The 25,780-nt window shown below is 45.3% G+C and overlaps 1 protein-coding gene across 7 annotated transcripts in view; it reads right to left on the reverse strand.

Annotated features, from left to right (window-relative positions):
• LAMA2 (laminin subunit alpha 2) overlaps window positions 1-25,780 on the reverse strand; it is a 3,379,260-nt gene that overhangs the window by 1,328,549 nt on the left and 2,024,931 nt on the right. For all 7 annotated transcript variants that reach the window (XM_069234829.1, XM_069234828.1, XM_069234823.1 and 4 more), the window contains one exon: window positions 9,811-9,991. In XM_069234829.1, the coding sequence (XP_069090930.1) occupies window positions 9,811-9,991 (181 nt within the window). The remainder of the gene's footprint in view (window positions 1-9,810; window positions 9,992-25,780) is intronic.

Below are 25,780 nucleotides of genomic sequence, written 5' to 3' on the forward strand. Positions count from 1 at the left end.
ACGGAAGACAGTTGATAACATTGCTATTGCCTAACTACACTACCTCACATTTCAGCAAATGAGCCTACAAAACTGTCATGACCGCAAGAGCAATTCTCGGCTTACAATCCACAGATTGGGAACAGCCTAACCAGCAAACTGCTTTCAATTAGCAGGAAACTCAGAACGGATGGCCTATGATTTGGCTTGGCATTACATAGTTACTCTCCTGAATAAGTAACAATTATGGCCCAGAATGAAATTAATACCATAATGCACAGCGGTCAGCAGCAAACTGTAACTTATACATGTCACATTCTTGAAAGACATATCTGCTACGAGGGTTGTCCATCACCAGTACTGTGTAGCCAAAACACCTGATATCACCAAATGAACAAGCATGGAATAACTGAGGAGATCTGTCACACATTGATGAACATTTCAGAGAACTTTACTGTAGTCCACCTCTGCAGGTCCCAAATAGCTATACAATTTGACCGCTTCTTTAAATCTCACAAAAGCTCATGACCATCCAGAGCTCAGAACCACCAAGCACAGCTGCTACAGACTCAAGAAGCAATGGCTATCCTTCAGGAACCCTACTGACAGAGCCACCCACATCGCGGGCCCCAGCTATTACAACCTGCAGACCAAGGAAGCCAAAAGAGCAGGCAACACAACCTGCATCGATGTAGCAGCAAACTGCATGAAATAACTATTCAAAATAATCAAAGAATACTCCAACCCAGCAGCCAAAGAGAACACAATCCACCCTTCCCAAGAACTCTGCAACCCCCCCTACACTACTTTCACAGCAAGATTGCCACCGTATACAAAAACTTCGACCTCTATCCCACAGTCCTCAACCTCAGCAGCCTCGACCAACCAGTGCCGGACAATCACCACACGGACACCGCTCACTACACAATTCACCTCGGCCATCATGTAATCCATTCACTCCTGAGCACCCACCGACACATGACCCCACCAACTGTTCAACCTTGGTACTAAGCACATCAGCACAGAACTCACCAGCATCCTCAACACCTCCATTACACTGCAGTCTTCCCGGACAACTGGAAACATGCAGAAATCAGAAATCTCCTGAAGTAGCCACCCACCAACCCCAGCAAACTAAAAAACTACCGACTGATCCCTCTGCTCCCCTACCTTGCCAACGTACTCAAGAAGGCCATTAACCAACAGCTACCCGAATACTTGGAACAAAACAACCTGCTAGACATCTCCCAATCAGGATTCCATGCCAACCACAGCACTGAGCTCATCGCAGTCACAGATGACATCAGAACAGTCCTTGATCACAGGAAAAACACTTCCCTGATCCTTCTCGACCTCTCCTCTGCATTCAACATCGTCTTTCGCCACACCATCATTAACAGACTCCACAACATCGGAATACAAGAGAACGCCTTCATATGGATCGCCACCTTCATGACAGGACATTCTCTGAGCACCCGGCTGCTTCCTGTTGGAAAATGGGTTATTGGTAAGGGCAGGTAGGTACCCACACTTAGCAATAGGCCACTAACCTCCACTAAGGTCCAGTTAGGTCTCAGTAAATTAACCCCAGCTCAACCCTTGGTAGCTTGGCAACGAGCGTCAAGGCTTAACTTAGGAGACAGAGTGTAAAGCATTCAAATATCACAAAACAGTAATTAAATAAAACACAGGAAACAGTTTAAAAATCCAAAACCAATTTATAATAATAGATTATATTTTTATCTTTAAAATGACACCAAAACGAATAAAATCGGATAAGGGGAACCGGAGATATGAATTTTTAAAGATTTTTTTTTTTTTTAGCGACTAGAAACAAAAAGCGCCAATCGAGTCATCTGGTTGCACCTCGACCGGGGCAAAGTCAAAGTTTAAGGCCGACCGCGATGGAGCCCTGCTCGGCTACAGGCCACGGGAGGCCTCGGTTAAAAGTTTACCTTCACACTGAGGCCCATATTTATACTTTTTGATGCAAAACTGCGCTAACGCAGTTTTGCGTCAAAAACATTAGCGCCGGCTAACGCCATTCTGAAGCGCCATGCGGGCGCCGTATTTATTGAATGATGTTAGCCGGCGTTAGCCGCCGGCGCCGTCTGGTGTGCGTTAAAAAAACGACGTACACCAGGCAGCGCCGGCGTAGGGGGATATGGGGCTTGGGCATCAAGAAATGGGGCAAGTCAGGTTGAGGCAATTTTTTCGCCTCAACCCGATTTGCGCCATTTTTTTTTCACTCCCAACCAAAGACAGGAGTCATGCCCCCTTGCCCAATGGCCATGCCCAGGGGACTTCTGTCCCCTGGGCATGGTCATTGGGCATAGTGGCATGTAGGGGGGGCACAAATCAGGCCCCCCTATGCCACAAAAAAAAATTAAAAAAATACTTACCTGAACTTACCTTAATGTCCCTGGGATGGGTCCCTCCAGCCTTGGGTGTCCTCCTGGGGTGGGCAAGGGTGACAGGGGGTGTCCCTGGGGGCATGGGAGGGCACCTCTGGGCTCCTTCAGAGCCCACAGGTCCCTTAACGCCTGCCTTTTGCAGGCGCTAAAAAACGGCGCAAAAGCGGCCGTACGTCATTTTTTTTGACCCGCCCACTCCCGGGCGTGAATTTTGCCCGGGAGTATAAATCCGACGCACATGCCTCGGAGTCGATTTTTTAGACGGGAACGCCTACCTTGCATATAATTAACGCAAAGTAGGTGTCCACGCTAAAAAATGACGCTAACTCCATGGACTTTGGCGCTAGACGCGTCTAACGCCAAAGTATAAATATGGAGTTAGTTTTGCGTCGGAATTGCGTAAAAAAAAACGACGCAATTCCGGCGCAAACGGAGTATAAATATGCCCATTAGTCTCTTTTTCGAAGATTTTTCTTCAGCGGGACGAACCTGCCAGTCCAATCCGACCTCCTGGAGCCCTTCTCCAGATACGCGATGCGGGAATCCTCGGTGGAGATTTATACCTTCGGACTTGGTCATTTTTTCGAGGTGAAAATCCTTCGACCGGGGTAAACCTGGATCTTGATCCGACGTCCATGGAGCCCTCCTCGGATACGCTGGCTGGGAGGTCCCGGACAACTTTTTACCTTCGGACTTAGGGGGTCATTCTAACCCTGGCCGTCCAAGACCGCCAGGGCTAAAATGACGGGGGCACCGCCAACAGGCTGGCGGTGCCCCGCTGGGCATTCTGACCGCGGCGGTTTGACCGCGGTCAGAAGTGGAAAACCGGCGGTCTCCCGCCGGTTTTCCGCTGCCCATTTGAATCCCCTATGGCGGCGCAGCTCGCTGCGCCGCCATGGGGGATTCTGACAGCCCATACCGCCATCCTGTTCCTGGCGGTTCGCCCGCCAGGAACAGGATGGCGTTATGGGTTGTCGTGGGGCCCCTGGGGGCCCCTGCAGTGCCCATGCCAATGGCATGGGCACTGCAGGGGCCCCCGTATGAGGGCCCCACAAAGAATTTCACTGTCTGCATTGCAGACAGTGAAATTCGCGACGGGTGCCACTGCACCCGTCGCACCTTCCCACTCCGCCGGCTCCATTCGGAGCCGGCGTCCTCGTGGGAAGGTCGTTTTACACTGGGCTGGCGGGCGGCCTTTTGGCGGTCGCCCGCCAGCCCAGTGTAAAACCCAGAATACCCGCAGTGGTCTAATGACCGCGATGCGGTATTCTGGAGGGGGGAACTCTGGCGGGCGGCCTCCGCCGCCCGCCAGGGTGAGAATCACCCCCTTAGTCTCTTTTTCTGAGATTTTCTTTACCGGGACGAACCAGCAAATCAGGCCGGGTCGCGGTTGAGGCAAGCCGGCTAGAGATGCCGCGGCGGGTCGGTCCCTCTATGGAGCTTTTTTACAAAAGTTGTCCAAACTTCTCCAAACTTCTGGGGCTTCTCCCAGATGTCCTTTTAAGGTTCTTTTGGGGTCCACAGCTCACCCCAAGGGTCCAGAAGTTCTGAGATGGTCCTTGGGGGGTGCGGACTACAAATCCCAGAATGCACCTGGCACAAACTCCTTTTTGGCCACTGGACAGTGGTCAGCTGGTCGCTTTCTTCAGGAGTTGGTGCAGGGGACTCTGGTTAGCAATTTTTCACCTGTAGCAAACAGGGAGTCCCTCCTTGAACCAGTTGAAGCCAGGCAAAGTCCTTCTTGTGGTGAAGCCCAAGTGTGCAGCTGGTGCAGTCCTTCTGAGTGCAGGTTCCAGGTGCAGGACAGGGGTCCAGCAGGGCAGTCCTTCTTCTTCTGTTGTTCTTCCTTGTTGGATGTGGTAGGGAACTGAGGTGTGGGTGCAGGTCTGCCGGTTTTATCCTTGCTCCTGGGTGAAAAGCAGGGGGGTCCTGGTTCTCCAATCAGGTGCAGGGTCCTTCCCCCTGTGATGACCACTTCCTGGGAAGTGTGGCAAAAATCAATCCCAGGAGGCAGCATTCTCCAAAAATCCATCATGGCTGAATCTGATTTTTGGAGGTTACATCTGGCTGAGCCCACCCACTGGTGTGGCTAAAAATCATAAACACACCCCTCTCCTGCCCTCTCCTAATCTAATCAAGGGGGCACCTAGTTGTCTGGGGTTGCAGGATGTGGGGGTGTTGCTGGTTGCTCCAAATGTCCTTCTCTGCCTTTGAAGACCAGTTTGGCAGCCCTCCCCCTTCCTGCCTCACCATCTGCAGAGGGGAGATTACTTCCCACAGGCACATTCCTTTGTGTGAAGCCAGACCACTTCACACCTCATCAAGGCAGCTTGGCCAAGCTGCTCGAGGCTGGCCAATCAGAGCACAGTAGCAAAAACAATGCAGGGCTGAAATTGGCAACTTTTCAGGTAAAGTTTTAAAACTCTTTACCTGAACAAGTTATATTAAATCCAACAACTGGAAGTTGTGGGATTTATTACAACAATTGATTTGATACTAAACTCTTGGTATGCATCATTTAAGGAGACTTTAAAAATTAAAATAAAGTCTCCCCATTCTAGCCTACGAAGGCTATTTACTACAATGAGGGAAAAAACGAATTTGGCTGTTTTTTACCTCACCAGGGCTTATAAAACTATTTTTCTAAAGTCCCTGCTTATAGTTACATGGCATCCAGCCCTAGGGGCACATAGGGCACACTTTAGGGGTGACTTATATGTAAAAATAAGGTAGTTTAAGACTTTTGAACTACTTTTAATTCCAAAGTCGAATTTGCATATAACTTTAATTTAAAAGCAGCCAGCAAGGCAGGCCTGCCTTTAAAATGACACTGGGCACCTCAGCAGTGCACCTATGGGTGCACCACCTATGCTGTGGTCCCTAAACCTACATGCCCTACCATATACTAGGGACTTATAGGTAGGTTAACTTAGCCAATTATAATTAGCCTAATTTGCATATCCATTTTACACATAGCACAGGCCCTGGGACTGGTTAGCAGTACCCAGGGCACCATCAGAGTCAGGAAAACACCAGCAAAAAGTGGAAAATAGGGGCAAATAGTTAGGGGGCCTCTGCAATCAGCCCTGTTTTCCCACACTTCCCTTCACCTCTAAAACCAAGAGCATCATATGCAGCATACTCCAACAATCATCTTTCAGCCTCAGACTGTTCCTACATGACGCCCTTTGTAGACATTGTCAGATCCCAAAGGTCTCAACATCATATCCTACAGAGCTCATCCTCTCACTCACCAAAGACCCCTCACCACCAGAAAAAACTTCCACAATACCTTGACCAATGTAGCCAACTGGATGAAAGCAAGCTGCCTCAAACTCAATTCAGACACAAAAGAAGTCCTGATCTTCTGGAGTAATGCATTCATATGGGACCACAGCTGGTGGCCAGCTGAACTCAGACCCACTCCCACTCCTATAAACCTCAAATGCAATCTCAAAATTATCCCCGACATCGACCTGACCATGAAGCGGACAATCAAAGGAGACACCTCTTCCTACTTTTAAATTCTATACATGCTCCGCAGACTTTTCAGATGGATCCAAGTCAACACCAGGAAAACCATCACCCAGCCCAACTGCAACACATTCTACACTGGCAACTCCATGCAACTCCTCAAAAGACTCCAGACCATACAGAATGCAGCAGCTAGACTCCTCTTGGAACTCCCCAAATGGGCCAACATCACCTTCCACCTCAGAAACCTTCACGGCTCCACATCCAGATGAGATGCCAGTTGGAGAACCTCACTCACGCCTGCAAGGTCTTATATGATCAAGGGCCAGCCTACATTAACCACCGAATGAACTTCTACCAACCCGCCAGACACCTGCGCTCCTCCTCATTTGTCCCCACCCACCCCCTCCAAATCCGTTGCAGCCACAGCAGCAGCCGTTCCTTCTCCTACATGGCCTGCAAGACCTGGAACGACTTGCCCCTCCACCTCTGAACAGCACCCTTCCTTGCGGCTTCAGAAAGAGACTCAAGACCTGGCTTTTAGACAGAGACCTTGCACCTCAGCGCCCAGATACCCGCAGGGGTGACAGTGCTGCACTCTACAAATACTAATGAATCGAATTGAATGACTCTTAGATATGAGATGATAATAACAATGCCCATCTTAACATATCACTCAACTCCTCTCTCCTTCTACCCTTCTCAGCTCAGGACTACAATTATAAACAAAATCTCAGAATGGACCACCCAGTGCGGTAACTAGGTACATAGACTCTAATCAGAAGAAATATAATAAAACCCATGAAGATCTGCTCAAAGCTACCAGCATACTGAAAACCATAAAAATGCGGGCCATATTTACAAATGTTTTGTGCTGTGTTTATGTGACAAACGTGGCTGGGTCACAAAAGTGTTTGCACCACATATGTCATGCAAACCAGCGCCACTTTTTTTGTTATTTACTTTCCAGCACCAACATTTGTTTTGCACTACAAATTTGCAGAAAAGTAACACAAAGCAGCGCAAAGCACTGTTTTGGGTTCCGTAGCGGAAAAAATGGGAATTACATTGGCATTCCCATGCATCCACCATGCTTTGTGACGCAAAACCCTTTTTACAAACAATAATAGAGTTTTGAGCTAATAATTAATGCCATTTGAAAGTGGGCGTTAAAATGGGAAAATGTTTCATTTCTCCTTCTTTTTCCAACTTTCCATGTGTGGTGCACCGTACAACACACATGCAAAATAGGAAAAGTTTTAATGTTAATCTAAGCATAATATTTCTACCAGTAGAAAACCTATACTACACTCACGCACACACACCCTTGCCTTAGGGTGCAAAGGTGTGTGTGCAAGACGCTTGGCAGCAATGGTTTGCGCCAGTGCTGGGGGGCGGAGAATGTCATATGTATGTAGGTTTGGTGCTATTTTGCTCCCTCCCTGTCACACAACGCAGTGCATCATTGTTGGCTGCTATGCTGCACTGGGTGAGACTTTTGTAAATCTGACCCTACATGTCTGTCTCTCTCACTTTTTCATCCACCACACTGCTATTCACTGCAGTCCATAATTTGATAACCACACCATGGTGGTAATCATGCATGACATGGAAACACCTCACACATAGGACCAAAGCAAAGACATAGGGGGTTATTCTAACTTTGGAGGAGGTGTTAATCCGTCCCAAAAGTGACGGAAAAGTGACGGATTTACCACCAGCCGTATTACGAGTCCATTATATCCTATGGAACTCGTAATACGGCTGGTGGTATATCCGTCACTTTACCGTCACTTTTGGGACGGATTAACACTCCTCCAAAGTTAGAATAACCCCCATAATCCTTTCAACCAAACACCCTACATGGGGTAGCGTGCTCCCCCTTATTTAGGCACGTGCTTCAGTGCTCCCACACGATAGTAATAACTAAATAAATGTTGCGCCTCAATACAGATATTGTGTTAAACAAAAAAAAACTGAAAACGGTGGCTACTACACAAAGGCCCAAATTTTCTGATTGTACCATCTAAAAATGCACGCAGCCCTCCATAATCCGACCTTCTCTGGGTATATAAGCAAATATATTTCTGAACAAGGACATTCTTTTCGTTCTGCAGATTTTTTTTTTAAAGTTACATCTGCAACTGCACAGTGATAACAATACTTTCTGCTGTGTAATGACAACAATAGAAAGGATCCGGGAGGAAGACTATGCTTTGAAGTCTGTGATTTATGTAGATTTCAACGTCTGGTCTAGTGAATTACCTAAAATTCTGATTTACTGTAAGGTCATAGGAAAAAACATGTAATGTGTAGATTTCGACATTTCTTTAAGATATTTGGGAATTGGGCCAATTATACACAGTTGAAGATCATGTAGTGCCAGATGCACTAAGTCATTGTAAATACTTCGATTTCAAAAAGCACAGGGTTTTCAAAAGAAGAAATGTAGCTTTTGCATGTATTAAATCTATTTAAGTCAGAAAATCCTTATGAACTCATAAAATGGGCAGAGCAATCCACACCGACTCGCAGTTAGGAAGGGCCATGAAAGGGGAATCACTTTCTAATTGCTATTCAGCATGGCACTTATCAATGGTTTGCGACCACATAATGGAGTTGGGCGAACTTGTCCAGGTCCATGTATGCTAGGGATGTTTCTCGCAGGATAGGCCTTGGCTTATAAATGGAACCATATAAGTATGTTTTTGAAGATCAACTCAAAAGGTTTGTTTTCAAACATGCAGTTCAGCAGCTATTGCTGTACATGAAGACAGTGGATCTTTCAGCGGTGTCTTGTTCCGTAGTGAATGTGATGTGGTGAGACACATTCACCTCAAATTCTTTTTTCACCATCATCACTCTGTTCTAACTTCATTTGTAGTGAAAGTGGAGAAGAAAGACGTTCATCAACATATTTTCAAGTCAACAAAGAGTTATGATTCTTTAAATGTCTTTACTTGGTGAGCAAGGACTATCATGTGGCCATCTCTACTCTGGAAGTTTGTTTTTTAATAGATTTAAGAAGGGATGTCAAGTTGTAATATAGATTTTTACATACCTATACAAGGTATGATTATACCTTGTGCCTTCATGAAGGATGAGCCAGCCTCTGACCTGGACACAGGGGCCGTATTACATAATGTCCCCTGGGGGCACAACAGACATTTGCTCCTGCTTTGCATGCCCCTGGGCACTTTGGTATCACGGAAGGGGTGGCAGAAGCTTGTGTGGCCCCTTCTGTAATACTAATAGCACTGGAGCACATATAGCACCAGGCCTATCAGCAGGAGTCATTCCCTCGATTAATGAGGGTGTGGTCCCATGCAAATGAGTGAATCACTTTACCTCTGTGCTCACTCTGTATTACCGACATTGGGATAGAGGCAAACATGCCTTTAGAAGGTGCACTGAAAGTGCACCACAAACAGGTGGCACACTTACAGTGCACCCTCTGAAGGGTGAAAAGGGGTCTCATGAACCTCTCAGACATCAACTTGCAGGCAGGTGCAGTCACTCGCTGCACCTGCCTGCAAGAAGATCTCTTATCGCCTTTAAAAGTGCAGGAAGGGTGCCACCTGCACAGAGCACCACGGAGTGGCTTTTAAACAGCTGCTCCGTATTTCTCTTAAATGCGCTGCCCTGAGGACAGCACGTGTTCGCAGATGCCCTGGGAGCAGTGCATTCAGTATAATACGGCACACTCTTCTTGTTTGCGCCAAACGCACCTTTCAAAGGCGCAAACAAGGAGAGTGTGTTGTATTATTTAATATGGCTCCAGATGAGTGACTATAGCAGTGACCCAAAAAGACAAAAGGAAAGTTAGCAAAAATACCCAAAAGACAAAAAGAAAGTTAGCAAAAATACCCAGAAGACAAAAATAAAACAGAAGTGGTCAAAGAATAAAATAAGGCCTTCTTGAAGGCATAGTGTATATACATACGTGTACACCCTCCTTCTTGGAAGTCATAATATCCATGTGCGCAACGGTCGCACTTCCTTCCACTGACTCCAGGCTGGCACCGGCACTGGCCTTTCTCATCGCAGTCAAATGACTTAGAGCCAAAAGAGTTGCAGTTACAGGGAACACATCCTCGGGATGATTGCAGTCCATGTGTGCCCGGCTACAGCATGGAAACAAAGGGAACCTGCTGTTAATAAAGCAGCCACAGAATTTATAACCAGAGGTAAACGGGAGTGGAAGACCAAGGGAACAAACATGCAAGCACCAACACATGATTAATGTACAGCAGTTTAAAAAAAAATAAGCTGTTGCAAGGCATATTTGTTCCACATAAAATGTGTTATTACATTTTATGTATAGATATATAATTTTTTGACAAATCAAATACTTTAGATTGTATTACTGAATATGAAAGCTAAGGATATTGAGATGGAAGAATGTCCTGACAGAATTCCAAACACCAAAACACAGAAAGGAAGTGCATATAGAGGAAGTATATATTCACTATTCTTAAGTCCAAATCTACTCACTTTTAATATATATGTATATATATACATATTGTCAAGGTACATATATGTGGAGTTAGGAATAAAAAATCTAAGCATACTTAACTTTTGATATTTTGCACTCAATATTTTGTCCTCAACATTTGTATACCTTAGTATTCTAGCTGCAATATTCATGGGTGCTACCGATACTTCAAGTCCCTCTTTATATGACTTTAAATGCCTGTGGTCAGCTGATCATTGATTTGGTAGCCAATCATTTAAGACCTATGTACATTTCATTTTATTGGTAACATTCATGCACCAGTAAAAACGTGAAAAACGCCAGGGCCTGCTGTGTGCAATATCTATTTGGGGGCCTCTACGAAATGCTCAGTGGTGGCTGCAGTATTTCACACTTGTAAGATATGATTGGATGGGTTCAAACCTGTGAGATGCGCTGTTGTTTTTTTTCATTGTGGAGAGAGACTGCACTTTAGCCCTTTAATGAGTGTGATCGGATCTGCCCTCAGTTAAGCGAAAGATTACCTTTTACTATGAGAAGCTTTGATGGGGTCAAACAGACAGAGGGGGTGATTCTGACCCCGGCGGTCTTAGACCGCCGGGGCCAGGGTCGGCGGGAGCACCGCCGACAGGCCGGCGGTGCCCCGCAGGGCATTCTGACCGCGGCGGTAAAGCCGCGGTCAGACCGGCAACACTGGCGGTCTCCTGCCAGTGTACCGCCGCCCGTTTGAATCCTCCAAGGCGGCGCAGCTAGCTGCGCCGCCGAGGGGATTCCGACCCCCCCTACCGCCATCCAGTTCCCGGCGGTCCGCCCGCCGGGAACCGGATGGCGGTAAGGGGGGTCGCGGGGCCCCTGGGGGCCCCTGCAGTGCCCATGCCACTGGCATGGGCACTGCAGGGGCCCCCGTAAGAGGGCCCCTACAAGTATTTCACTGTCTGCTTGGCAGACAGTGAAATACGCGACGGGTGCAACAGCACCCGTCGCACCTTCCCACTCCGCCGGCTCGATTACGAGCCGGCATCCTTGTGGGAAGGGAGTTTTTCCCTGGGCTGGCGGGCGGTCTTTTGGCGACCGCCCGCCAGCCCAGGGAAAAACTTAGAATACCCTCCGCGGTCTTTCGACCGCAGAGCGGTATTTCGGAGGGGGAAGTCTGGCGGGCGGCCTCCGCCGCCAGACTTAGAATGACCCCCAGAATCTTTTCCCCCCAAACGTTATTCCTCATCCAGTTATTGGGACATCATAAATCTTGTCATAAAGCCACATGGTGATAGCAGTGTACTCTAACTGGAATTACTAGATCATACAGTCTGGTTTGCCGAAATACCACCTACATCTCACACTAAACTTCAAGAAAGTTGCGCATAGCCATCTTTGATAAGTAAAAATGCTCTTACTTAACAATGTAACTATTGACAAAGCCAAAAGATCTCATCCAGTCCGTTTTTAAGAAGAGGTGGATGAGGGAGCAGAGAGAGAAAATTATCCCTCATTTGACCTGCAATGAGAGGTCTAGTATCAGCAGTAAAAAATACACACGCTGTCCGTCAGAATACTCGGAGACCACAATGCCCCTGGGGAGCCACAAAATCAGAAGCACAGTAGTGAGAAAGACAAGAATGTCAACAAATTACAAGTACAGGACTGCCACAAAGTCCAGTATATGCATTGTATTTTTCCCGATAGGTTTTCAATAGACAGCTTAAACTATATGTAGGTGAGACATTAAAAAAAGTGAACATATATTCTAGTACATGATCATAAGTAACTCGTTTCTTTTAAGCTTTTAGTTTAACTGCTGTTATGAAAACTGCCCTTCTGCAGTACAGATGTGTGTTTACATGTAAACTCTTGTGAAACTAGTTATTTAAACTGCTTGCATAGTGGATGAAACTAGTCTTAAGTAAATGGCTCCATCACAGGGTCCTGTATACTGTATATAAAATTGCTAAAAATTATATATATATTACCTACTGGCAGTTGCCTGTAGGTTATAGTTAGGACCTAGTTTCCATATGAAAAGTGTTTTTTGTTTTCTAATAACTTTGGTGCTGTTTGACAAATCTTCATGAAATTTTAAAAACTAGTTTGTCACTTACTTCAGCTGCTGTTTGGGAAGTTTCAGAGAGATTCGTCAAGCAGGGGCAGATGAAAAGGGGGTTCCCATAATGCATTGTCCCATGCATTTTCGCATGGGGAGTTTAGACGTGAATACAGCCCGAACTGCTGAACGGAATTACACCAAATTTGGCAGAAAGCTAGATCTTGGGACAGAAAAACAACTTTTTGTAATTTGGTGTAATCCGTTCAGTAGTTTTGTAGTTATTAAAAAAAATTGATTTATATATACCTAGAGACACGAATTCATGCGCCAACAGCAATTCCAAGATTGGCTGGACACAACCTGAGAGAAAAGTTGCAACCGCCGTTTTGTGTTTTGGGCCACAGTCCAGGGATGGTAAAATAAAAGTTACAATTGATAGAAGGGGACAGGGTAGAGGTACTTCGACCCAATGGGACTGATGGAGGGATCTGTGAGGGACCCCTCATTGGCAAGAAATTTCCCAAAAGCCTTTTTCATGTCAAACGAGAATAAACAAATTTCTAGCTAACGCGTCAAGAATTTTCAATTCTATTAAGGACACGGAGGCGAGGATTCTGCTTTCTCTTTCTTTACTGACTTAAACAGCAGCCAATGAAATACAAGTAACAGAAAAAACTACAATACCCAGGACACCTAATATCCTGTCACATGGTCCAATCACCATCCATGTCCTTTACTATAAGTCCTTTGACCTATGAAGTCACTTCCTCTTTCTTTGTTCAAACAGATAATGTCAACTTGAAACGCAAACTTCTTACGCCATCCTGATTCTGGAGTCATAACCTCTTTTCCATACTGAAGAACTGAAACTTGGAGACTCCATGCCGGAGAAACAACCGGTAAAACATATATCTCAAACTTCCCTTGAAGTTACGACCTTCAGGCGTTCTTCTGATCAGAAGCTGTAACAATAAACAGGTAGGTAATATCTCATAAAAAATATGTATCTCAAACTTTATAATTGCAAAAAATGGGAGGGATAAATGACAATATCACATCAGATATAAATACCAAATGATAATAAATATTATATAAATATTATATAAATATAACCAGGGAGGGATAATCCTCGCCTCCGTGTCCTTAATAGAATTGAAAATTCTTGACGCGATAGCTAGAATTTTTTTTATTCTATGTCAGGACCGGAGGCTCCGATTATGCTAGTTTAAAGCTGTTCCATCACCACACTGGCTACATCCAATACAGGTTTATGATAAAACTTACGAAAAGTATTTTCTGAAGACCAATCTGCAGCCTTCATTATGTCTTCTAACCTAGAACCTAAGGCAAATGATTTTGAAGCCATAGACCCTCTAGCAGAATGGGCCCCAAATGCAGAGGTATCAATACCTGCTTCATTCATCAACCATCTCATCCATCTAGCTAATGTAGCTGATGATACTGGTTTAAAAGGTTTTTGTAAAGCAATTAACAATTGACCTTTAGAATTCTGTCGAAATTCTTCTGTGACAATTTCATAATCCTTCAAACATTGAACCACACATAATTTTGAATTTTCCTTATAAACCGGATAAGATACTGACCTGCAATTCGTTTTGGTTCTTCTTGTCACCGAAAAGGAGACTCCTGGTGAAAAAGTTGAACCTGCTAAATCTAAAGCCCTGACATCCGATACTCTTTTACAAGAGACAAGGCATAAAAGCATGGTTGGCTTAGCTGAAAGCTGTTTGCGAGACAAATATCTATTGGCAGGCCATGAATCAAGGAATTTCAATATAATATTAACATCCCTTAAAACAGTATATTTAGCCTGAGGTGGTTTAGAAAGACGTATACCCCTCAAAAGCTTGCAAATTAATGGATGTTCACCAATGGGCTTACCTTCTAACTGCGAATGTCCTGCTGAAATGGCAGATCTAAAATTATTGACCGTCCGATAAGCCAAACCGGAGCTGGCTAGTTCTGCTAGAAAATTAACAATCAAACCAATATGTGCTTCCACTGGATTGGGACTCCTTCCATCACGCCAACTAGACCATCTGCGCCAGGCTGAATCATGAATTCCGCAGCCTGTTGCGAAACATCTGGGGTATTCCATCTCGACCTGAAATTAACCAGGCTAGAAGTGTTAACTTCCCCGACAAGATCAGAGGATGTTGAAGGCCCTCTGGACTCAAAAGAAGGTTTGGACGAGGAAGAATCAGAAGAGGAGAGGCACAAGCTAAATGTAGAGCACTGGGGAACCAAGGCTGTGCTCTCCAGAACGGAGTCACCAGAACAATCTCTGTTTTCTGTCTCCGCACTTAAACCAGAACTCTGGCAATCATCATAAAAGGAGGAAAGGCATAACCCCGAAACTGGGACCAGTCCTGAAGAAAGGCATCTGTCTTTAGAGCATAAGGGTCTGGACGCCAACTGTAAAAAAAAATAATCTGCCAATTGAGACGAGAGGCAAAAAGGTCCACTTCGCAATTCCCCCATTCCTGCACTATCTGGGCAAAAATCAGAGGATCCAACTTCCAGTCGCTGGAGTCTGATAGGTATCTGGAGTTCCAGTCTGCTATGACATTCTGGTCTCCAGGCAGATATTCCGCTATGACCACTAAACGCTGAGTTAGGCAAAAATGCCAGAAATCCTTGGTAATCTCCGCCAGAATCCTGGACTTCGTGTCCCCTAACTTGTTGACATACCTTACTGCCGATATATTGTCCATCCATAATAGTATGCAGCAATCTATTTTCTGCGGGGAGAGGCTCTTTATAGCAAATGAGCCCGCTAGAAGCTCCAAACAATTGATGTGAAGGGATTGTTCCCATTCTGACCATCTGCCCCCAGTCACTAGGGAGTTGCAGCAAGCTCCCCAACCCCATCTGCTGGCATCGGATTCTATCACTACTTCCAGGCGAGAGCCGAAAATCGCTCTCTGCCATTCCATGCCTCCATGTGATGAAGCCATCATTGTATTTCCGATCTTACTTCGGAAGTCAATGGTATTAGTTCTGAGTAACTCAGACCCTGTTGTAAGTGTCTGATCTTGAGCCTTTGAAGTGCTCGATAATGTAGGGGTGCAGGAAAAATCGCCTGAATAGATGAAGATAATAAGCCCACTATCCTGGCTATGGTCCTCAATGATACGGTCTGGTATGTCAATGCTGACCTCAATTCCCTCTTGATGTTGCATATCTTCTGAGAGGGAAGAAGAAGTTGGCATAAAGTGGAATTTATCTGGAAACCCAGAAACTCTACTATCTGAGAAGGTTTCAACAATGACTTCTGTACATTGATCAGGAAACCTAAATCTTGTAGGAGACTGATGGTCCAATCCAAGTGTGAGATTAGGACTTGAGGTGACTGAGACATCAGCAGAATATCGTCCAGATATATAATCAATCTGACTCCTTTGGTTCTGAGATATTCCATCACTGGTCTCAGTAACTTCGTGAAGCACCAAGGGGCTGACGATAGGCCGAATGGGAGTGCTAGGAATTCTAGACATTGATCCTTCCATAGAAATTGTAGATTTCTGGTGCGGAGGAAATATTGGAATTAATAGATAGGCATCTTTTAGATCCAGACGCACCATCCAATCCCCTTCTAACAGGATGTCTCTTAACATGTGAATACCCTCCATCTTGAAATGCCTGTACAGGATCCACTGGTTGAAATCCTTTAGGTTCAAGACTAGACGGTGACCTCCTCCCTTTTTGTCTACTACAAAAATCGGGCTGAGGAAACCGAAAGGATGAGGGGAAGCAAATTGTACGGCTCCTTTGTCTAAGAGAGCTTGTACTTCTTTGTCTATAAAATCTTGATTTGCTTGGGAAAAACACATTTGTAAAGGGGGAGAGAGTTGTTTGGGGGTACTGACAAACTCTAGACGAAATCCTTCTACTGTTTGAATAATCCACGGATCTTTGGATATCCGTTTCCAATTTATTAAGCAAGATGCAATTCTGCCCCCAAGTTTGACCTGAGAAAAATGAATAATGCTCACCTGTGAAACTTGAGTCTTGGATGGCTCCTTGTTGTCCCCTGCGGTGACCTCTGCGGAAGCGGGGACGACCCCCTCTGTGTCTTGTGGGGTAGAAGGTGGAGTCCTGATCTCCGTACCAACCACCTCTGCCTCTAGGATAGTAGTTTTGGGGCCTGTTAAAGGAGCTACGGCCGGGCATACCTCCTCCGAAACGACCGGCCCTGCCAAAAAGGCCTTGTTTGAAAACCTTCTTGAGTGACATTTGCGCTTTGTCAAGGGAAGAGAAGGTGGAGCAGAACTTGGCTAAGTCCTTGATGAATGAGGATCCAAAGAGTAGTCCTTCAGCCGAAGGTCCCGCCTCTGAGGACGCAAGATCCGATAACTTGGGATCAATGCGCATAAGCACTGATTTCCTTCGTTCTGCCGAAATGGCACAGTTAGAATTTCCTAATAGACACACAGCCCTTTGTGCCCACCCGATAAGGACATCGGTGTCCACCGGGGTACCAGATTCCTTGGCTACATATGCCAGTTCTAGGATCTTAGTCAAAGGACCGGAAAGGTACAGTAGTTTGTCTTGGCAACTACGCCATGAACGGTCTAACCCTTTTTTAGGATCTTTAGCGAACTTCTTCATAAAAGTAACCATGGTGGGGTCTATCTCTGGGGTCTCAGAAACTCTACCCTCCAGGTCAGGCCTGGGGCATTCCCCTTTCAGACGCGATCTAACCTCTTTATCAAGACTCTTACACAAGTTGGTTTGGACATACTGTGCTACTTTGGGAGGAGGGAGCAAATTAGAAGATCTGGGGTGAATAATTTCTGTAGGATCAAAGTCCAGGACTTGGGGCGTAGGGGGCATTTTCTTACTTTTCTTACTCGGAATTGGAACATCAGAGTCATCTGAGTCGTCTGAGGAAGAGGTTTTATCAGAGGAGGAGGTAGATATGGGAGTTCCTTTTTTCGAACTATAATTATGTTCACCACTGTGTTTTTTCCGCAGTTTCTCAAAAGCATCAGCGTGGATAGCGCTGACCTCTGCACCGGGTTCCAGATTTTTTGCTTTGTCTTTTACCTTTTTAGGCTCTTGCTGGCCCTGAGACCAAACCTGTGATCAAGCGATATCAAATATTTGCCCAGAGAATGGGCCTAGAGCTCTCACTAGAGCATCATTGACTGATTGTTGGACCCTGGTATCAAGGGCTTCCACCAGATCAACTTCAAGTTGATTGCCCAGCTCCTCTGGGTAGTATTCGGTTTCTTGTTCATCTCATTGAGACATGATGCAAGATAGCAGTAATATCTTATGAGGAAAAGTATGTTTAATCTGTTTAAATGAAGATACCAAGTGGGGGAGTGCAAAAACCCCAAGTTCAGGTCAGGTAACAATCAAAGGAGCCGTTGAATTAAAGTGTGGAGGGAGCAACCTGAAGGGCACTCTAGGCAATAACCTGTTATAAATTTTACAACCCAGACAGTTTTCAGCCTGCTGGGCGCCAGGGAGCAATTTGTCACTGAAAGAAGGGAGGCTCAGACGAGCACACAGCACACTCGAGCCGATCGATTTCTAAAATGGAAAGAAATCGGCTCGAATGCGCGCGCGCGCGTGTGCGCGCTAAAAATAGTAAAAAGACTGCCTGAGGGCAGCCCAGCTCCCGCTCCACAAGAAAAAACGGGCTACTAAAATTGGCAAAACGCCAATAATTCGAAGCGCGAGAGCGCTAAAACAAATACCAATAAAAGCGCGTTGAATTGCGACGCTTAACTAACATCAATGCACATAAAATAACATTCAAATCACATTGATATGTCTGAGAGAAAATAAACATGTACTTATCTGCTGTGAAGCAGCAAAGAAAGAGGAAGTGACTTCATAGGTCAAAGGACTTATAGTAAAGGACATGGATGGTGACTGGACCATGGAACAGGATATTAGGTGTCCTGGGTATTCTAGTTTTTTCTGTTACTTGTATTTCATTAGCTGCTGTTTAAGTCAGTAAAGAAAGAGAAAGCATAATCGGAGCCTCCGGTCCTGACAGAATCTGTGGATCCTCTGTAGTGATCAGTGTAGCCTGCTGCATGTAAATCCACCACAGATCCCTGGATCCAGACCCCAATTAAACAAAAAAATACACCCACTCACACACCCATACAGACACTCACACATCCCCTCATAGACCCACACAGTCACTCTCACATCCACTCATACAGTCACACACCCACTTACACACATACACAATCACGCACACCCAGTCATACACCCATATAGCCACTCACACACCCAGAGGGTGGGCAGCAGGGCCTAGTGATTTAAAAAAAAATGCCTTTTAGCCTTGGTGGCGTCTCTGGAGGACCCCTGCACAAAAGCTAGGGGCTCAAGGTATCCCTACCCTAGCCTTTTTTTCGTTTTCTCTTTGGGACTCGGCTGATGGCAAGGTGCCCTGTTATTTTCTTTAGTACAGTTCATCATAAGGGATTGGGCAACAACGAGTTCAGAATGCAGTGGTTTCCTCTGGAGGTTAGTGTGTGTATTTGTAGCGAGATGTATATAAGATATCTTAACTGGACTCTTAATCACCTAGATTGGGTGATTAAGAGCCCAGTGAAGACATATATCCGCGTTGCTTTCCTAAAGTGCAAAGCATGCAAAACTTAACTATGGCTTTAGGATTGTATAAGAAGCTGCAATAAAACAAGACAATTGGTCATATTGTCTGAGCTCCAAAGGCAACATTTTCAATTCTTCAATTGCTCCTGATGGAAGTCATCTTTGCCAAGCCTCTCGGGTCACTTTTACCGGTAAGCTTTGGCTAGTCAATGGATCCACACCTCTCTTCACCTAGGGGGTCATTCCGGGCAGAAACCTCCAAAAGACCGCACCGCGGTCAAATGACCGCGGCGGCCATTCCAACTTTCCCGCTGGCCAAAGGAGCGCCCGCCGGCCCAGCGGGAAAGCCCCTGCAACGAGGAAGCCGGCTCCGAATGGAGCCGGCGGTGTTGCAGGGGTGCGACTAGTGCAGTGGCACCCGTCGCGATTTTCACTGTCTGCTAAGCAGACAGTGAAATTCTTTGTGGGGCCCTGTTAGGGGGCCCCTGCACTGCCCATGCCACTGGCATGGGCAGTGCAGGGGCCCCCAGGGGCCCCACGACACCCGTTCCCGCCAGCCTCTTCCTGGCGGTGTAAACCGCCAGGAACAGGCTGGCGGGAAGGGGGTCGGAATCCCCATGGCGGTGGTGCAAGCAGCGCCACCATGAAGGATTCCCTGGGCCAGGGGAAAACCGGCGGGAAACCGCCGGTTCCCCTTTTCTGACCGCGGCTTTACCGCCGCGGTCAGAATGGCCCGGGAAGCACCGCCAGCCTGTTGGCGGTGCTTCCTCTGCCCTCCACCCTGGCGGTTTCAAACCGCCAGGGTCGGAATGAGGGCCCTAGTCTTGTATCTACTACCCTGTTTAGAAGCAGCATAATCTTCTCCCATCCCCTCTGCCCGGAACACTGTGTAACAATTAACGGTGCCCTAAGAAAGCATCAATTTACTGTTGCCTGTGGGCTACATTCAGGTGATTTTGGATATAGATTTTCATGTCATAGGATATCTGATTATGGTAATTATTGGCATAGTACTAAATTGTTGTTGGCAAGAAAAGGGGTCAATAAATAGTTAAACTGAAGTGGAACTCTTATTCTAAAAAGATGCTTATGGCATTCCCCACCAAAAAAACTTCAACTCCCTCTTCAAATGGGTCTGCTGCTTTGAGAAACCATCTATTCAGTGGATGAATTTTAAAATGAATGTAATTTTGAATGAGGGTCTGGGTAACAAAGTTGCAGTTAAGGCCTTCTCTGCCAGTAAATAATTATCAAGTGCTGCTTAGCGTTTTACCGTTCTCTTCAATCCAGGTTGTAAGGTCCATTCTTAATGAATGAAATAGCCTCATGCATCCAAGGCACTTTAACTACATATTTCAGCAGTTCAGAATGTGCCGATACATTAGCTCCTCGCCCTTCTTCGTCGCCACAGTATGGTTATAAGATAAATACTGGGGCGAGGAAGACCAGGACTCGGAGTGATGAGATTACCGGTAAGTAACCAGGGCGTTATTGAATCATATGTTACACCCTTGCCAGGTCACCTCACTGTATTACTATAACCTGCTAGGGGAATCGAGGCTAAAGACCTGCTTACGTTTTCTTTTTTACTGCCTGACTCTGGTCGTCTACTTATTTATTGTGTGGAAGGTGCATCCTGGGCCTACAGTCGTAACATAATCAGAAGAAAACGCCTGTAGTTATGGCAATGAGTAACCTGCAGTACTAAATTTACATCAGTGGTTGCACCAGCGCGTATTACTGGGGACCAACACTTATTGTTTTATAAACAGACTTTTAGTTAGAACAAGAACAGAGAGAAAGAGAGAAAACGGAGAAAGAAGGCGGAAGATAATTTACGGAAGCAACGACAAAGGGCGGAAGCAGGAATGAAATCGAATTTTCACAAATGAAAAAAAAGATTCAGGTAGTGCTGAGGAGCGGAAAGAGGCATGAGGTGAACTCAAGTCTGGGCAGTGAGGGTAGTCAGCAGTGCCGACATCCAGAAGTGCCAGTGGCAGCCCCTCTGCTTATTTATTTCCCCCCACAAAGTATACACTGCTAATCTTAGAAGAAAAATAGGCAGTTTCCCTTGTTTTGCAAATCCAGACGAAAATGTGGCCAGTATGTGGTACCGTTGAACCTGAATAAGTGGCAGAGCTGCTGGGGAGCAGCATCATCGCGCCCCTTCTCCCTTTTTAACTCTAATTTGCACAGGAACCATCCTCCATCACTGTAGACGGACACGCGGTGGAGTCCCATTACAACATCTTACTTTCAAGAGCTTCTGTCTTCACACTGCGGAGATTCTTTCCTCCTTTTGTGTGATAATGCCACGGTCATGCACTTGTCTAAATGAACTGAAAGCATCCTCGCTGCTAGGAATAATATGTTCTCATGAATAATGGAGGAGGAGAGTGCCTTGTATAAACGATGTGAATATGTTCTCATGCCCCTTCTGCTACTTAAAACAGACAGCAATTAAAGTGAAGTCTCAGAGAAAATATAATCCCATCGTCATTTATGTTTTCTGTTAAACATATGCTTTGTGGTGTCAGTCCATGGAAGTTATTGAGCTTTATACCTCTTAAAAATTCGATATTATTGAAAAGTGAAATCGTCATTCATTTTACAAACAATTTCATGTTCCTTCATTTGATACCTACCAGTATATCCTTAATTAGTCAGGATGAGCAACCCCGAGCGAGATATAGGGGCATTTCTTTTGCTTTTGAATCCATTCCAAAGCTCATTTCAGGCTGTATAACGTAGCTACAAGATGGCCCTTCTGCCTCCTGACCTAAACCTAATTAACGTAATTATACTGTTGTAGCTGACTTCCCTTCATTTCGTATGTACAGATTTTTTCGTTTTTTTTGTTCACCCAGTTTTGGACGTTTTACTTTGGATGAGTCTTTTAATTGTGTCTCACCCACAGAAATTACATGATAAATGAACTGCACATGTGTACCACCAGTATCCACCTTTTAAGATAAGGCTGCAGGGACGTAGCTAGGATAAGGAGTAATTGGCTGTTGAACACCATCTGCAGCTTGATGACTCCGAGCAGGTAGCCTAGTGCAGAGGGGACTCTGCAGGGTTGGATGTTGAACTGGGATAGGCCTTATATTATTAGTGTGCACTCATAGGTAAAGTTAGTATGGTTAACTGTTGTGTCTGCAATGACACTTTATAATACATATTGGGGGAAATCAGGCCTACAAAGTCCTATGAGGTATGAAATTGGGATGAAACAGGGAGGCCCAGTTTGACTACGCAGGTCTCAAGATCACACATGCACATATTATGAGTTGTTCAGAATGTTCATATTTTTCTAGATCAGGTCAGGATCGAGGCCTTCTGCCATCCTGCTGTGCCAAGTTAAATACTCTTCTCCCCAGCAGAGACAAAGGCCTCCCGACACAATAGGATTTATTAACAGTGTTTCCCTCTGCTCCTAAGAAGGAAGGCATGGTAAAGAAAATCTTCACCTGTAGATGAGCTGTCACACTGTACCGGAGTGGGACAGCCCTGGCCCACTGAAAAAAGGAGGAAGCACAGACCTCTGGAGCCAACAGAGGAGGGCGCTCCCCTCTGAAGTTTTGGTGGGAAAGTCCCTGGCAGTGATGTCAGCTAGGGATGAGGAAAGGTTAGGTGTGACTTCTTCATGGTGACATCTTGGAATGTCCCAGCATGCTGTGCAGGAGGGTTGGGTCGGGTGTGGAGTGGTAGTGTGGCTCCCTAGGATTGACCAGGGGTGCCTGGTTTCTAGAACTTACCAGCCCTAATTTAAAAACACCTGCACACGGGACACAGGGTTTGTTGGACCTGGGCTGCAACAGTGACAACACTATGGAAAGCTGGTAAACTGGAAGAATAGGCCCTCTAATACAGTAGGGACTCTGCCCCTGTCTGTTCTCTGGACACATGGGTGTCCCCAGGGCTAGTGAGGCTGGGTCTCTTACACCACCTTAGGACCAGCTGGTGAAAGACTTGGACTTCACTGTTCCTCAGAAGCCCAGCAGAACAGCCAGGAGGCCATGAGGCCTGTGGAAGCCATAGCAGAGGAGAAGGTACTGGGTGAGGGGAAAAGGAGCATAGGTTGAAAAGAAAATATGATGTCAGAATTATGAGAATGTGAAACTTCAAGTGACAAAAAACAAAAGTTTAAGAAAAGTGAGGTTATAAAACGAGTCTTGAAATTTGTGTGGAAAGTTCAACTGGAAGTCTTGAGCAAGAAGTTTGAGATCTTGTTACTATGCAGTTACCTATTGAGTAGAAGAAAAATAATATTTTTAGTTTTGTTAAATGAAAGGAGGAGGGTGGGTTGTCTAAGCTAATGGGTGGCACAAAAAAGGCTTGATGAGCATTTTGGGTTTTATTACTTTGTGACAGTTTCTCTTGCAACAAGTTTTATCCCCATACACTTAGGTACTCTAACAGTGGTTAATTTGTCAGTGAGACTTTAAGATTGCTTGGAATGACATAATTAGGATTGAGCCAAGGAAGAGACATGTTGCATTGTGCACAGTGACCTTCAATTGTACAACTGTGGAATTTGGAAGACAAAGGTGCAAATCTTTCCTGCCATCTATCAGATAAATGCGACTGGAATCAAGCTAGCCTGGCTGACAAGGGCTAATACCCTGAAACCGGTCTCAGGATGCTTGATTCTGGTCCAGGGAAGACCTGGCCTGGCAGATTGGACTGGACTATCCCCATGAGGAAGAGGGTCAAGACTGATTTGCATATGGCTGGGTCCAAACTGGAATGGCAGGGGTAGCAAAAAAACAATGGATTTAGGCCCAGATCTGTGTACTGGGGGTGAGTATTTGATATTGTTAAGCATTCCATCCATCACTTGTTCTTTTTGCAATTGTTACCCTAAGTGGGAGGGGTATGCACAGACTGGGTCCCATGCTTCCCCATGCCTCTGGAGTCAAGCTAGCCTGGCTGATGAGGGGTGATATTCTGAAACTGGTCCCAGGAAGCTTGATTCCAATCCATAGATGTCTGTCCATCACTTGTTATTTTTGCAACTATAAGAGGAAGGCCAAGAGCTTCAAATGTTGTGGTCAAATATGAGAATGAGATTAGCTCTGGATTACCAAAGTGAAACTTGTAATAGAAGACCTTAACCCCTTGGCTACCGGGCCTTTTCCCCTCCTGTGCCGAGCCTTTTTTTTGCCAATCGGGCCAGTTCGTGCTTAAGCCCTCATAACCTTTTCTCCACATAAGCCACCCATGCCAAATTTGCGTCCTTTTTTTCCAACTTCCTACGGATTCTAGAGGTACTTATACTTAAAGAAATGCGACAAAAGAGCTTCAGAAGAATGCTTGTGGTTTTTCCCCTGAAAATGGCATCAACAAAGGGTTTTCATTGGTAAAATTACCATCTTCCCAGCTTTCAGGAACAGGCAGACTGATTTAGAAAACCCCATTTTTCAACACAATTTTGACTTTTACTGAGACATACCCCATTTTAACTATTTTTTGTGCTTTCAGCCTCCTTCCAGTTAGTGACAGAAATGGCTGTGAAATCAATGCTGGATCCCAGAACTCTAAACATTTCTGAAAAGTAGACAAAATTCTGAATTCAGCAAGGGGTCATTTGCGTAGATCCTACAAGTGTTTCCTACAGAAACTAACAGCTGAAATAAAAGAATATTGAAATTGAGGTGAAAAAAACAGCCATTATTTTTTCCACGTTTTACTCTGTAACTTTTTCCTGTGATGTCAGATTTTGAAAGCAATATACCTTTACGTCTGCTGGACTCTCCTGGTTGTGGGGATATATAGGGCTTGTAGGTTCATCAAGAACCCTAGGTACCCAGAGCCAATAAATGAGCTGCACCTTTCAATGGGTTTTCATTCTATACAGAGTATACAGCAATTAATTTGCTGAAATATAAAAAGTGAAAAACAGGTATTAAGAAAACCTTTAAATTTCCAAAAAGGCCACAAGATAAGGTGTTGAGAAGCAGTGGTTATTTGCACATCTCTGAATTACGGGGTGCCTGTACTAGCATGTGAATTACAGGACATTTCTCAAATAGACGTCTTTTTTACACACTATCTTACAGTTGGAAGGAAAAAAATGTAGAGAAAGACAAAGGGCAATAACACTTGTTCTGCAATTCTTTGTTCCCCCAAGTCTCTCGATAAAAATGGTACCTCACTTGAGTGGTTAGGCCTAGCGCCTGCGACAGGAAATGCCCCAAAACACAACGTGGACACATCAAATTTTCACAAAGAAAACAGAACTGTTTTTTGTAAAGTGCCTAGCTGTGGATTTTGGCCTCTAGCTCAGACGGCACCATGGGAAACCTAGAAAACCTGAGCAGTTTTGAAAACTAGACACCTAGGGGAATCAAAGATGGGGTGACTTGTGGGGCTCTGACCAGGTTCTGTTAAACAGAATCCTTTGCAAACCTCAAAAGTTGGCCAAAAAAAACTTTGTTTCTCTCATTTTGGTGACAGAAAGTTCTGGAATCTGAGAAGAGCCACACATTTCCTTCCACCAAGCTTTCCCCTAAGTCTCCTAATAAAAATGGTACCTCACTTGTGGAGGTAGGCATAGAGCCCACGACAGGAAATGCCCCAAAACACAACGTGGACACATCACATTTTCACAAAGAAAATAGAGCTGTTTTTTGCAAAGTGCCTAGCTGTGGATTTTTTGGTGTCTAGCTCAGCCGGCAGTTAAATGCGGGGAAAGGGACAGTGGTTAATTTGAACCACATTGGAAGAGCACGAGGTTCATTCAGCAGAATGCAGATGGATTTTATTGAGATGCCTGTGTGTGGAGGTTTGAGA

This window comes from Pleurodeles waltl, chromosome 5, assembly GCF_031143425.1.
Source record: "Pleurodeles waltl isolate 20211129_DDA chromosome 5, aPleWal1.hap1.20221129, whole genome shotgun sequence".
Lineage (NCBI taxonomy): Eukaryota > Metazoa > Chordata > Amphibia > Caudata > Salamandridae > Pleurodeles > Pleurodeles waltl.